At 57.5% G+C, this 11900-nt stretch overlaps 1 protein-coding gene across 13 annotated transcripts in view; it reads right to left on the reverse strand.

Annotated features, from left to right (window-relative positions):
• Nucleotides 1–11675, reverse strand: part of RSPH1 (radial spoke head component 1) — a 56979-nt gene extending 45304 nt beyond the window's left edge. For 9 of the 13 annotated variants that reach the window (XM_027582158.1, XM_027582160.1, XM_027582162.2 and 6 more), the window contains exons 1-5: nucleotides 11538–11675; nucleotides 9194–9307; nucleotides 8984–9089; nucleotides 2304–2394; nucleotides 1684–1819 (exon numbers count right to left, since the gene is read on the reverse strand). In XM_027582158.1, coding sequence (XP_027437959.1) covers nucleotides 1684–1819; nucleotides 2304–2394; nucleotides 8984–9089; nucleotides 9194–9307; nucleotides 11538–11591 — 501 coding nt within the window. In that variant the 5' untranslated portion in view covers nucleotides 11592–11675. Of the gene's footprint in view, nucleotides 1–1683; nucleotides 1820–2303; nucleotides 2395–8983; nucleotides 9090–9193; nucleotides 9308–11444 lie in introns of those variants that run through there. The other 4 variants (XM_027582169.2, XM_027582166.2, XM_027582170.2 and 1 more) reach the window with 4 other exon arrangements.
• Between the last annotated feature and the right edge of the window lie 225 nt (nucleotides 11676–11900).

Here is an 11900-nt window from a genome sequence, read left to right on the forward strand (position 1 = left end):
CCGTATTATAAGAATATAGTACATAATACATATGCAAAGTATGTGGCTTGCTTGGTGGTTAAGAATACAGTGTATAACACCTGTAACATACAAAGTATGTGTTAGTCGACTGTTTATGTCGTCAGTAAGGCTCCCGGTCAACAGCATGCTCTTGGTAGTTAAGTTTTGGGGGAGTCAAATTCTATGTGGGATCTTCGACTGTGCGGGGGGGGGGGGGGGGGGGGGGGGGGGGCGGAGGGCGGAGATCAGGGGTCAGTGCCCCTGACCCCTGCATTGTTCAAGGGTCAACGGTACTTGTGTGCTATTTGCATAGTTTTCACTAACTAGCAGAACAAAGCTCTTGTTCTCCAGGTTAGTCTAGGCTCAGCTGCATTCATTGATTCTTCCCGATTAACTTCTGTCAAATTCTCTTTCCCTCCACACAGCTCCCCGGGCCAAAAAATATCCCATGAGAATTTTGCTGAGAATTACATAGGCAACATATAGATTTGGGGAGGATGTGCTGCTCTACAAAGACTTAAAAGTAGAATCTGTAATTAGGGAATGAATTTTATGTAAATGAAAACTGAGTTTTAAGAGAGTCTGAGGTGACTTCATTAAATTAGTTCAATATTGCCTACATCAATTTTTTTTAAAGATTTATTTATCTGAGAGAGAGAGAGAGCAGGGGGAGGGGCAGAGGGAAAGGGAGAGTCCTCAAGCAGACTCCCCACTGAGCACAGAGCCTGATGTGGGACTCAATCTCAGGACCTGAGATGAAACCAAGAATCAGATGCTTAATCAACTGTGCCACCCTGGCGCCCCCCTCTACGTCAACTTCTACTGCCTTTAATTTGCTCGGCAAACTCTTCAGGGAAAGTTTCTGGCCAACGCTGGCTCGCAGACACGAGGAACGCCAGCATGGTGGGGGCTGAATATGCAGAGCTTCTCTGCATCCCAGCAAGGCTTAGCACAGCCATAGAGCCCTCCAAACAGAAATGACCAATTGCGGCCGCCTGGGTGGCTCAGTTGGTTGAAGTGACTGCCTTCAGTTCAGGTCATGGTCCTGGAGTCCCGGGATCAAGTCCTGCATCGGGCTCCCTGCTCAGCGGGGAGTCCGCTTCTCCCTCTGACCCTCCCCCCTCTCATGTGCTCTCTCTCTCTCTCTCTCTCTCATTCTCGCTCTCTCAAATAAATAAATAAATAAAATCTTAAAAAAAAAAAAAAAGAAATGGCCAATTGTGAGCACTGCGGACTGGACACCTTCATGCCCAAGTCCACGCCCAGGGTGGGTGGGCTAGCCTGCAGCAAGGAAGAAGCTCGTGGGTCTGCTTTCCCAGGGCTCCAGCCCCGTGCCTCCCAGGGCAAAGAGAGTCCAAACACCCACATGCTCAAGCACAGGAAATGTTTCACGTCTGATCTACCCATGATGAGGAGCGCGTATGAGAGGCAGGATGCCCCCGTGTTATAAGGATGGGATGGATCACTGCCCGGCGAGAGGGCGGATTTTGGTGAGATGCAAAAAAAGAACCCAGTGCCCCTCCTCTCTGCGCTCTGTCGGCGTCAGAGGCTCACGGAGAGGCGCGGCTGCCCACTTTCTGTATTTGGAGGGGGTGGGAGGGTTCCCTGAGTTTTTAGTACTCCTCGTCAACATATTTACGTAGACTGGGGGAGGAGGGCACACATCGTTTCCCACCGACTTACGTTTTTGTTGGAGAACTTGCCCTGGTACCTGTGGTTCAGGTGAATGAGTTCGGCCGCACCCTCTTGCCGTCCATTCACCCAGGTGCCTACGTACTTACTGCCCGTCTCTGCGTAGAAGTAGGTGCCTTGCCCGTGCCTGGTTGAGACAGAGAGGACAGTGCGTCTTGTTCCAGCGCAGTGAAGAGTCTTCCAGGTTCATAAGACACATTTAAATTGAGGGTGGCCTGCACTTAACTTCTCCATCTGTGCCACCAGAGCTCATTCCTGCTCCGCGGGCACGGGAGGGGGACCGCCTGCTGGGCGGCGACGCCCGTCCGGCGCATCAGCCGCTCCGCGTGCGCAGAGGCAGCGCTCCTGGGAGCTGTGGCTCTGTGCGCAGGGGGGCGCTTCCGTGGCCCCCTGGCCCCGGGGGCTCTTGAGCGGAGGACCGCATATTCTCCCTGCGAGTCTGCACCCGCCCAGCAATGTCGCATCTGGCGTGGCCGCCTTAAAGCCACGAAGGCTTTGGACTGCCTGGCAGAGTTGGCTAGCGGGCCCTTGCCGCAGTCCTGCCCCATACTAGGACGCCGCCCTGGCCCCCTCCATAAGCGGGTCTGCGGGACGGGAGAGAGGACGCAAACCTCCGGTGAGCGAGCCACTCCCCCGCGTAGGTGTCGCTATTGACGTAGTGGTAGACGCCGTAGCCGCGTCTCTGGTCGTCCGCCCACTGCCCTGGAAGGGACGACACGACGCAGCCCAGTGAGGGGGGGGCGGGGCTTTCACCTGCTGCCCCCCCGTCCGCGACCCCCTCCTCCGCCTGCCCCCCCCCCGTCCGCGACCCCCTCCTCCCCCTGCTGCCCCCCCGTCCGCGACCCCCCTCCTCCCCCTGCTGCCCCCCCGTCCGCGACCCCCCCTCCTCCCCCTGCTGCCCCCCCCGTCCGCGACCCCCTCCTCCGCCTGCTGCCCCCCCGTCCGCGACCCCCCTCCTCCGCCTGCCCCACCCCGGCCGCGACCCCCCTCCTCCGCCTGCTGCCCCCCCCGTCCGCGACCCCCTCCTCCCCCTGCTGCCCCCCCCCGTCCGCGACCCCCCTCCTCCCCCTGCTGCCCCCCCCGTCCGCGACCCCCTCCTCCCCCTGCTGCCCCCCCCGTCCGCGACCCCCCTCCTCCCCTGCTGCCCCCCCGTCCGCGACCCCCTCCTCCCCCTGCTGCCCCCCCCCCGTCCGCGACCCCCCCTCCTCCGCCTGCTGCCCCCCCGTCCGCGACCCCCCTCCCTCCGCCTGCTGCCCCCCCCGTCCGCGACCCCCTCCTCCCCCTGCTGCCCCCCCCGTCCGCGACCCCCCTCCTCCGCCTGCTGCCCCCCCGTCCGCGACCCCCTCCTCCCCCTGCTGCCGCCCCCGTCTGCGACCCCCCTCCTCCCCCTGCCCCTCCAGCTGGGCGGCACGCCTGCTGCCCCCTCCGTCTGCGACCCCCTCCTCCCCCTGCTGCCCCCCCGTCCGCGACCCCCCTCCTCCGCCTGCTGCCCCCCCCGTCCGCGACCCCCCTCCTCCCCCTGCTGCCCCCCCCGTCCGCGACCCCCCTCCTCCCCCTGCTGCCCCCCCCGTCCGCGACCCCCTCCTCCGCCTGCTGCCCCCCCGTCCGCGACCCCCCTCCTCCGCCTGCCCCCCCCCCCGTCCGCGACCCCCTCCTCCGCCTGCTGCCCCCCCCGTCCGCGACCCCCCTCCTCCCCCTGCTGCCCCCCCCCGTCCGCGACCCCCCCTCCTCCCCCTGCTGCCACCCCGTCCGCGACCCCCTCCTCCCCCTGCTGCCCCCCCCGTCCGCGACCCCCCTCCTCCGCCTGCTGCCCCCCCGTCCGCGACCCCCCTCCTCCGCCTGCTGCCCCCCCCGTCCGCGACCCCTCCTCCCCCTGCTGCCCCCCCCGTCCGCGACCCCCCTCCTCCGCCTGCTGCCCCCCCGTCCGCGACCCCCTCCTCCCCCTGCTGCCCCCCCCGTCTGCGACCCCCCTCCTCCCCCTGCCCCTCCAGCTGGGCGGCACGCCTGCTGCCCCCTCCGTCTGCGACCCCCTCCTCCCCCTGCTGCCCCCCCCGTCCGCGACCCCCCTCCTCCGCCTTGCTGCCCCCCCCCGTCCGCGACCCCCTCCTCCCCCTGCTGCCCCCCCCCGTCCGCGACCCCCCTCCTCCGCCTGCTGCCCCCCCGTCCGCGACCCCCTCCTCCGCCTGCTGCCCCCCCCGTCCGCGACCCCCCCTCCTCCGCCTGCTGCCCCCCCCGTCTGCGACCCCCCTCCTCCGCCTGCTGCCCCCCCGTCCGCGACCCCCCTCCTCCGCCTGCTGCCCCCCCCCGTCCCGCGACCCCCCTCCTCCCCCTGCTGCCCCCCCCCCCGTCCGCGACCCCCCTCCTCCCCCTGCTGCCCCCCCGTCCGCGACCCCCTCCTCCCCCTGCCCCTCCAGCTGGGCGGCACACCTGCTGCCCCCCCCCCCGTCCGCGACCCCCCTCCTCCCCCTGCCCCTCCAGCTGGCGGCACGCCTGCTGCCCCCTCCGTCTGCGACCTCCCTCCTCCCCCTGCTGCCCCCCGCCGTCTGCGACCCCCCCTCCTCCCCCTGCTGGCCCCCCCCCCGTCCGCGACCCCCCTCCTCCCCCTGCTGCCCCCCCCGTCCGCGACCCCCCTCCTCCGCCTGCTGCCCCCCCCCGTCCGCGACCCCTCCTCCCCCTGCCCCTCCAGCTGGGCGGCACGCCTGCTGCCCCCTCCGTCTGCGACCTCCCTCCTCCCCCTGCTGCCCCCCCCGTCTGCGACCCCCCTCCTCCGCCTGCTGCCCCCCCCCGTCCGCGACCCCCTCCTCCCCCTGCTGCCCCCCCGTCTGCGACCCCCTCCTCCCCCTGCTGCCCCCCCCCCGTCTGCGACCCCCCTCCTCCCCCTGCCCCTCCAGCTGGGCGGCACGGCGTGCGGGTCCGGTTAAGGGAAGCTGAGCCGGGGGCTCCCCGGATGCAGCTCTGGGCAGGGATAGGCACGCGGGCGGCAATGAGCTGAGCGTGCCAACAGCAGGCGTCACGGCTGGCCAGGGGCAGAGCAAGGATTTGGACGCAGGTTTTGTCCGCCCAGCTGCCCCTAGAGCACACTCGCTCCGCTTGCATGTATTTAGCGATCCAGCACCACCCCCAAGGCCCGGTGACCTCTCCTCAGGCCCCGGCCAGCAGCTCACTCTATTCCCATTCATCACCTGGCTCCCACACAGCTTTCCAGCCCCGGGCGCCCGGGGTGCCCCACCTGCACACCAGCTCCGTGCGTGCGGACGCCGCACCGTTCCCAGCCCCTGCCTCTACTTGGACCCTTCCCTCACCAATTGTCCCTGCCTCCTCACCTCCGTGCCGGTTCCCGCGAACCTCCTGCTGAGTTGCTGAGAAATACTGGAATTGGCAAAGATACCGTAAACTGCCTGACCCCTCTACCATAATGACAACAGCAAACTAGTTAGTGAATGCAGTCGATCCTTGAGGATGGATCCCTGCACCAGGACACTTCCGACGCCCTCCAGTCATACAGCTCACACAGGAAAGAAACTTAATAGAGGCTTCCGAGGTTGACAACTCTCCTAAAAACACACGTGGCATTGCTAATAACAAGTTGTTACCCTGAATGACGCTTTTCGAGCCTATGAATAATTTTTAAAAAAATGAATTTTGATCAATTTTTGATCAAAGACAAAAGATAGAATTCTCTATTTTCTCTGTAGAAAGGGATATCACAAAATTGTTGTCGGACAGACATTCCATTATTAGCTAGAAAAGTAAGGAAAAGGAGTGCAGCAGGCATGTCAGACATGAATTTTTTTAAACATCCATTTGTCACTGCCTCAGATTTTGTACTGTTTGTGGTATTTTAAAGTTGTTTTTATTTACTTTGATTTTTTATCACAAATAAACATTCACATTTATGCCAATGTTAAATAGAGCCTCTTAAATAGAGCCCCTGAAACTTGCATAAGCTCCTGGCTTACAAGAAAACTGGACCCGCTTCCGCATGAAGAGAAAGCATAACGCAGCATGCCAAGAACATGTGGACCATCCAAGAAGTATGTGTTTACATGAGAGAACCCCATGTTTGTCGACAACAACAAATCCACAGAAGGGCACGTCCACATGTTTTCTCTCTCAGTCCCACAGGTCCCGAGCACTCTGTGAGACAGACAAGCAGCGCTTCCAGGAACAGAGCTGCCCTGGGAGAGCGTGCCATCACCCGGGCGGGAGGCCAACCCGCAGTCGCAGCCCCAGCCGCAGAAAGAGCTGCGTGTTCAGGAAGCAGCTAGCACTCCAGAGAGAAGGAGCTGGGGCCGGTACCAATGAAGGAAGACGCGTGATGTGTGCCAGGAGCAGCGTGAGCAGGGGTGATGGAGAACCCAAACTGAAGTAATTCAGCAAACACAGGGGCTCGAACCTAAAGCCGCCCTGAGGATAGAGAGAGTGTGCAGAAGTCCTGGAGGACTTGGGCTTTAAGGGGTCACTGTGTCCTGGTAAATTACCAGTTTAAAAGAAGGAGAAGGAGGGCAGATGTGTAGCACAGGCCGGTTTCTGCGGTGTAAATATTCCCACTGAGGCCACGGTTGAGCTGAGTATGGGGCTGGGGACAAGCAGCGCAGAGCTGGCTTGTGTGAGCGCTCAGGAGCTGAGCAGCCAGGGCCCCGGGGGCCAAGACGTCCCTTGGTTTCGTCCCCCAAAAAAGACCATGATAAAACGGTTCCATCCTCTTCTCTTGGCCATGAGAGCTGGTCTCCAGGGCAGCATGGCATGAAAAACGTAGAAGTATTTTGCAGAAAATTTTCGAGAAAAATAATTAGATTATAAGGGCACCTGGGTGGCTCAGTCAGTTGAGCATCTGACTCTTGATTTTGGCTCGGGTCATGATCTCAGGGTCATGGGATTGAGCCCCATGTCCAACGGGGGTCTGTGCTCAGTGGGGGTCTACTTGAGATTCTCTCTCCCTCTCCCTTTGTCTCGACCCCCATGTTCTTTCTTTCTCTAATAAATAAGTAAATGTAAAAAATAGGGAAGGAAGGAAGGAAGGAAGGAAGGAAGAAAAAGAAAGAAGAAAAAGAAAGAAAGAAAGAAAGAAAGAAAGAAAGAAAGAAAGAAAGAAAGAAAGAAAGAAAAGAAGGAAAGAGAAAGAAAAGAAAGAAAGAAAGAAAGAAGGAAAGAAGGAAAGAGAAAGGAAAGGAAAGAAAGAAAGAAAGAAAGAAAGAAAGAAAGGAAGGAAGGAAGGAAGGAAGGAAGGAAGGAAGGAAGGAAGGAAGGAAGGAAGGAAGGAAGGAAGGAAGGAAGGAAGGAAGGAAGAAAGAAAGAAAGAAAGAAAGAAAGAAAGGAAGGAAGGAAGGAAGGAAGAAAGAAACGGGCGCCTGGGTGGCTCAGTCGGTTAAGCATCTGACTCTTGATTTCAACTCAGGTCATGGTCCCTGAGTCGTAAGATCAGGCCCCGAGTCAGGCTCTACACTTGGTTCGGAGTCTGCTTGGGATTCTCTCTCCCTCTCCCTCTGCTCCCTCACCCCTGCTCGTGTGCATGAGCGCTCTCCCCCCCGCCAAATAAGTAAATAAATAAATGAAATCTTTAAAAAAATAAAATAAAACAAAACAAAAATAAAATGAAATGCCCTTCCAAGAAGCTCTCTTCCCACTTAAAATGAGGGTTAGTCACTGTCTGCCCTGCTGGGTCCCTCCGCTGCTGGGTCAGCAAAACATGGAAGAGACAGGAACTGACATTGGTGGGGCATCACTCTGGTGGTGGCTCCTGCCAACTAGGGTCTTTGCGCTGGCCACCTCCTTAGGGATGTGTAATAACTGAAACACGTTTTTATAGGGACAGCACCCAAAACCAGAGAGATCATGCACATTGCCCAAGGCCACACGGCAGGACTGAAACGAAAATCAGGGTTTCCTGGGCTCCAACATCATGCTCTCCTCCACAAGCACCAACGGCCAAGCATTCATGTCTTCTTCCGCCTCCTGCCACCTGAGAGCTTCCAGAAAAGCCAACTTCAAGTCATCATAGCATTTTGTCTCTCCACGGTGTTATTACTAAACATCTTCATCTTTATTTGCTCCTTGCGGCCGGCAACAGGATCAGCGCTGGAGAGGGGTGCTCCCTCTCCTCTCCCAAGCCCTCACTGACCCTCCATCCCCACATCTCACAATCTGTAGAGGTGGTCCGAACACCCCTCCAAAGTCTGGCACCCACTCACCCCTCCAACCTCATCCCCTGCTCCGCCAAGCACCCCTGCCTCCCTGCCTCTGCTCAAGTGGCCCCCAAACCAGGAGTGTGCGCTCGTCCCTGGGCTCCCGAGCTGGGAGATCAGTAATGTGCCCCCTACCTCGGGCCGAGGCTGAGCGCTCTTGCTAACCTGCAGGAAACCACTCTGCGTCCCTTAGGCTGACCGTCGCCCCATACACAGTTTTGAAGAATTCAGCCATGTGTTGACTTAGACTTTGTGACTGGAAGGTTGTTCACTTACTGAGCTAAAATTAACATTGTAGCTTCTGACCTCCAAGAATAAATCTCTGAGCAGTGACTACACCCTGCACCCTTTAAGGTACAAAGCCACATGGACACACAAAAACTCACATCTATTTCCAAAGAAGGTTTACATGTTGGCTAACTTTCACGTTAAAAACTCCTTCGATCCCTTATTCTGAGTATCTTTTTTATACATTTACATGTTGTTCAGCTTGTATTAAAGGTCTACACTCAAACACAACATGACAACAATGCGATTAAGTTCATAACAGTCTGAAAGGAATTAAATCAAACTCTAAATTGTTTAAGGTTGATTTAAAAAGCAGATGGTGCTCCTTCTGGAATAAGCCCTCTAAGAAATAGGAAACAGAGCAGAAATTCCCTCTCTAACACAACCAGCATTGGCACCCTTCCCCTGGCTCTCGGACACTGGCAGAATCTCTGGTTTAGAATTCCCTGGTTCCACTTTCATTCAGCAACAAGGGAGGCAGCTCTGGCTTGCACCCGAAGGACACGGCCTCACCGGGAAGCGATGTACCCGGCCGACGCGTACTGAGCGCTCGCCTTCCGTCAGGCACTGTTCCTACTGTTCGGGCCTCACGCTGCAGACCAGAAAAGCTGGGACAGCGAGCAGTGAGCCTCCCTACATGAGGTCATACCTCTTGTCACCACAGCTCCAGGGGTGTGGTCACAGGCCTCCTGGGAAATCTGATGAAAACTGGACACATTCTTCCCAGAAAAAGTCCAGAACACAGAATCCTGCATAGTTTCTGAGGGCTCCCACCCACTCCCCGCTTGTCTTTCTTCTGCTTTGTGAGCACATCTCACCTTCATATCTTGATCCATCTGGGTATATAAAAGTGCCGTGACCATGCTTTTTATTTTTAACGTATTCTCCAATGTACCGAGCACCGTTTTTAAATTTGTAGACTCCCTGAAACACAGTGATTACAGACACTTCATGTCATTCCTGAATTCAGGGCTCACCACGAGAGTATTAGCTGGAGAAAGCTACCCACCGAAGGCACCCATTCTGACCTGGCCATGTCTTTTGCCGTGTTCATAACTCCCTTCGTACGTGTCCCCATTGGGCAGTCTTGCTTTCCCGTGTCCGTGTCGTTCACCTACTTCATTCCGCTCCCCCTCGTATTCCTGGGCAGAAGAGACAGGGGTAATTACAGCCACCGTGTATTAATCGCGAAGGATGGGTTAAGCATTTTTGTAAATAGTATTTCACGGAATCCCTCCCAATCCTCAGCCCCATCTTACAGGTGAGGTAGGTAACCACACCTGAGCGAGGAGGAGCATCGGTCCAAGGTGACATCCCTAGGACCTGGCACTGGTGGGAGCCTCCCTCGCTCTCTCCAACATCTGAGCTTGCAATTTCTCATGATAATCCTTTACACTGTAGACAAAATCGACAAATTGTGGAAAACTCAACGTATTCCGAATTGTGTTCTTTATGGGAACATGTGGGAAGTAATAGATGCAGGTGGAATAGGTCTCAAGCCACACAAATACCTCCCTGTGGCTTCCTCCAACAATCCAGGACTTAAAATGCAAAAAGCCACCTCTTCTTTCAAGGATCCCTGGGAGCCTGCGGCCTCCTGACAGCTTTTACCCTCAGGAGGGGCCTGTGGGAGGGGAAGCCACATGGGGGAGCTGAGGAGTAACTAGGGCTCAGCTGTCACAAGAGTCCCTAACTCCACTTAGTCAATCTCCTTATCAAGTTTAAAGTCCTTATCAGGAGACTTGAGTTTCAAACACTCAAAGACTAATACGGAAATAATTATGTACCTTAAAAGTAAATCAATAAAAAAAAAAACTAACACAGGCTTGTAATTCACCTATTTTCTCCTACCCTTCACAAAATAAACATTCCTCAAGCATCTAATCATGAGTGCAGGGCGCACATAATAAATAATAAAAGGGCGAAGGCACAGAGTAATGATTTGACATGGAGTTGTATCTGCAAAGACTTACTGCAACACGAGCTCGGAAACACTACTAGGAAACAGTACTAGGACTTCAGAAACAAACACCTCTGCGGTCTGCCCTTGCCTAGCACTATCTAGCTCAGAAATCGTTGCTTGGAACAGAAGGTAAAAATGTGTGACCTTACTGATTTGTTTCAGGGTTAGTCTAAATCCAAATATATAGAAGCTACCCCCACCCCTCAGAAGACCTCCCAATGCACCCGATACTGAGCTGGAGTGACTGAACAGGAGGGGAACCCTTAAAAATGACCCCAGCTGTGATTTAAAGCTAAAATTATGGGCACAAAAGAGTTACAAAACACTAGGGCTACCTGAGGAGACAAACTTGAAGGCTTACTGGGCAGATGCTGTAGGTTGGGTTCCCCCAGAAGCAGACCCCGAGCAGGTGATTTTTTAAAAGTGCTCCCCGAGAAATCAATAAAGGGGGAAACAGACATGAAAGAGGAGCATGGGGGGTGTCAGGAGATGTCCCCGACTTGGCCTCACCGCACAGGGGATTCTGGAGTGTAAATCACCGCAGTTTGTCCTGCTTTTTAGCACTAGCTGCTGGCTGTCTGGAGAGCACGTAGATCCCAGGCTTCTGGCCCTCCCTACTGGCCAGGTGGTTCCGCTTCATAGACATGCTAGTCTTGAGCAGTAACCGGGGCAGAAGCTGGGAGATGGACGCACAGAGCTAGCAAAAATGTCAGAGCAGGCACCAACCCATCTATCACAGCGGAGGTGATAGATTTCTCAGTAAATTCTGAAACTATCTGAACTCTGTACACCACGGCTGGGGTTCCCACCTGTCCGCCAGGAAATGGTCACCCTCTGGGGTAGAGTGATTAATCTGTGGACATATATATACACCCGCAGAGAGCCCAGCTCACACGGCCGGATGCTGTGCACCCGGCACCGCCTCTCTGCTGCCTAAACCGGGGAATGCCAACGACCTGGGTCAGTTCCCACAAGACTGAAGAAAGCACATGGGATTCCGGGTCTCTAGGGCAGAATCTTCGGGAAGCCTTCGCTGAGACCTTCTCAGCATCTCTTGAAGGCTGCCGCGAAGCAGCTTTCCTCCCTCCACCTCGATCCTGAGGAGCCAGGCTCCATCACAGAAAGGACTGCTCCGGACAGCACGGCAGGGCGGGGTGACCCAGCCGACCGCGGAGAGCGCCTGGATGGAGAGTGGCAGCAGGCCCGAGGAGGCTTCCAGGGGCTTTGACTCGGAAATGGTTGCCTTCAATGGGAGGCGGGATGCGGAGGGGAGGAGACGCGAGAAGGGATGTGGCAAGAAGACGTCAGCGTTTCACCTTTCACCGCCAACTTCCAGGACGCGGCGCCTCTGGGGCCGGCGCGGTCCCCGTCCCTGGCTGGGAAGCCTCCCCCTCGCCCGGAGCGCTCACCCCAAGGTCATTCTCCCCCTCCTCCTCCAACTCCTCCGAGCCCAGGTCCGACATGGCCTCGCCCCGCTGTCGGTCCTCGCCGCCACCAGCGCGTCTCTAGTCGGTAGGTCCCCGCCGCCCGCACCGCCGCGTCCGCCGTCGCCATGGACACGCGGCCTGCCCCGCCTCCCAGCGGGCGGAGGGGCGGGGGGGCGCCGGGCGGAGCCACTGGCGGCGTTCGGGTGCTGTCATAGCAACGGGAAGGGGCGCCCCGGCCTATAGCCGCCCCGGAAGACAGGGGGCGTGGCCTGGGGCGGGAAGGGGCGGGGTGGGAAGGCGCGGGGCGGAGCCGCTGGCCGCCTTCGGTGCTATCATAGCAACGGG

This window comes from Zalophus californianus, chromosome 1 (genome assembly GCF_009762305.2).
Source record: "Zalophus californianus isolate mZalCal1 chromosome 1, mZalCal1.pri.v2, whole genome shotgun sequence".
NCBI lineage: Eukaryota > Metazoa > Chordata > Mammalia > Carnivora > Otariidae > Zalophus > Zalophus californianus.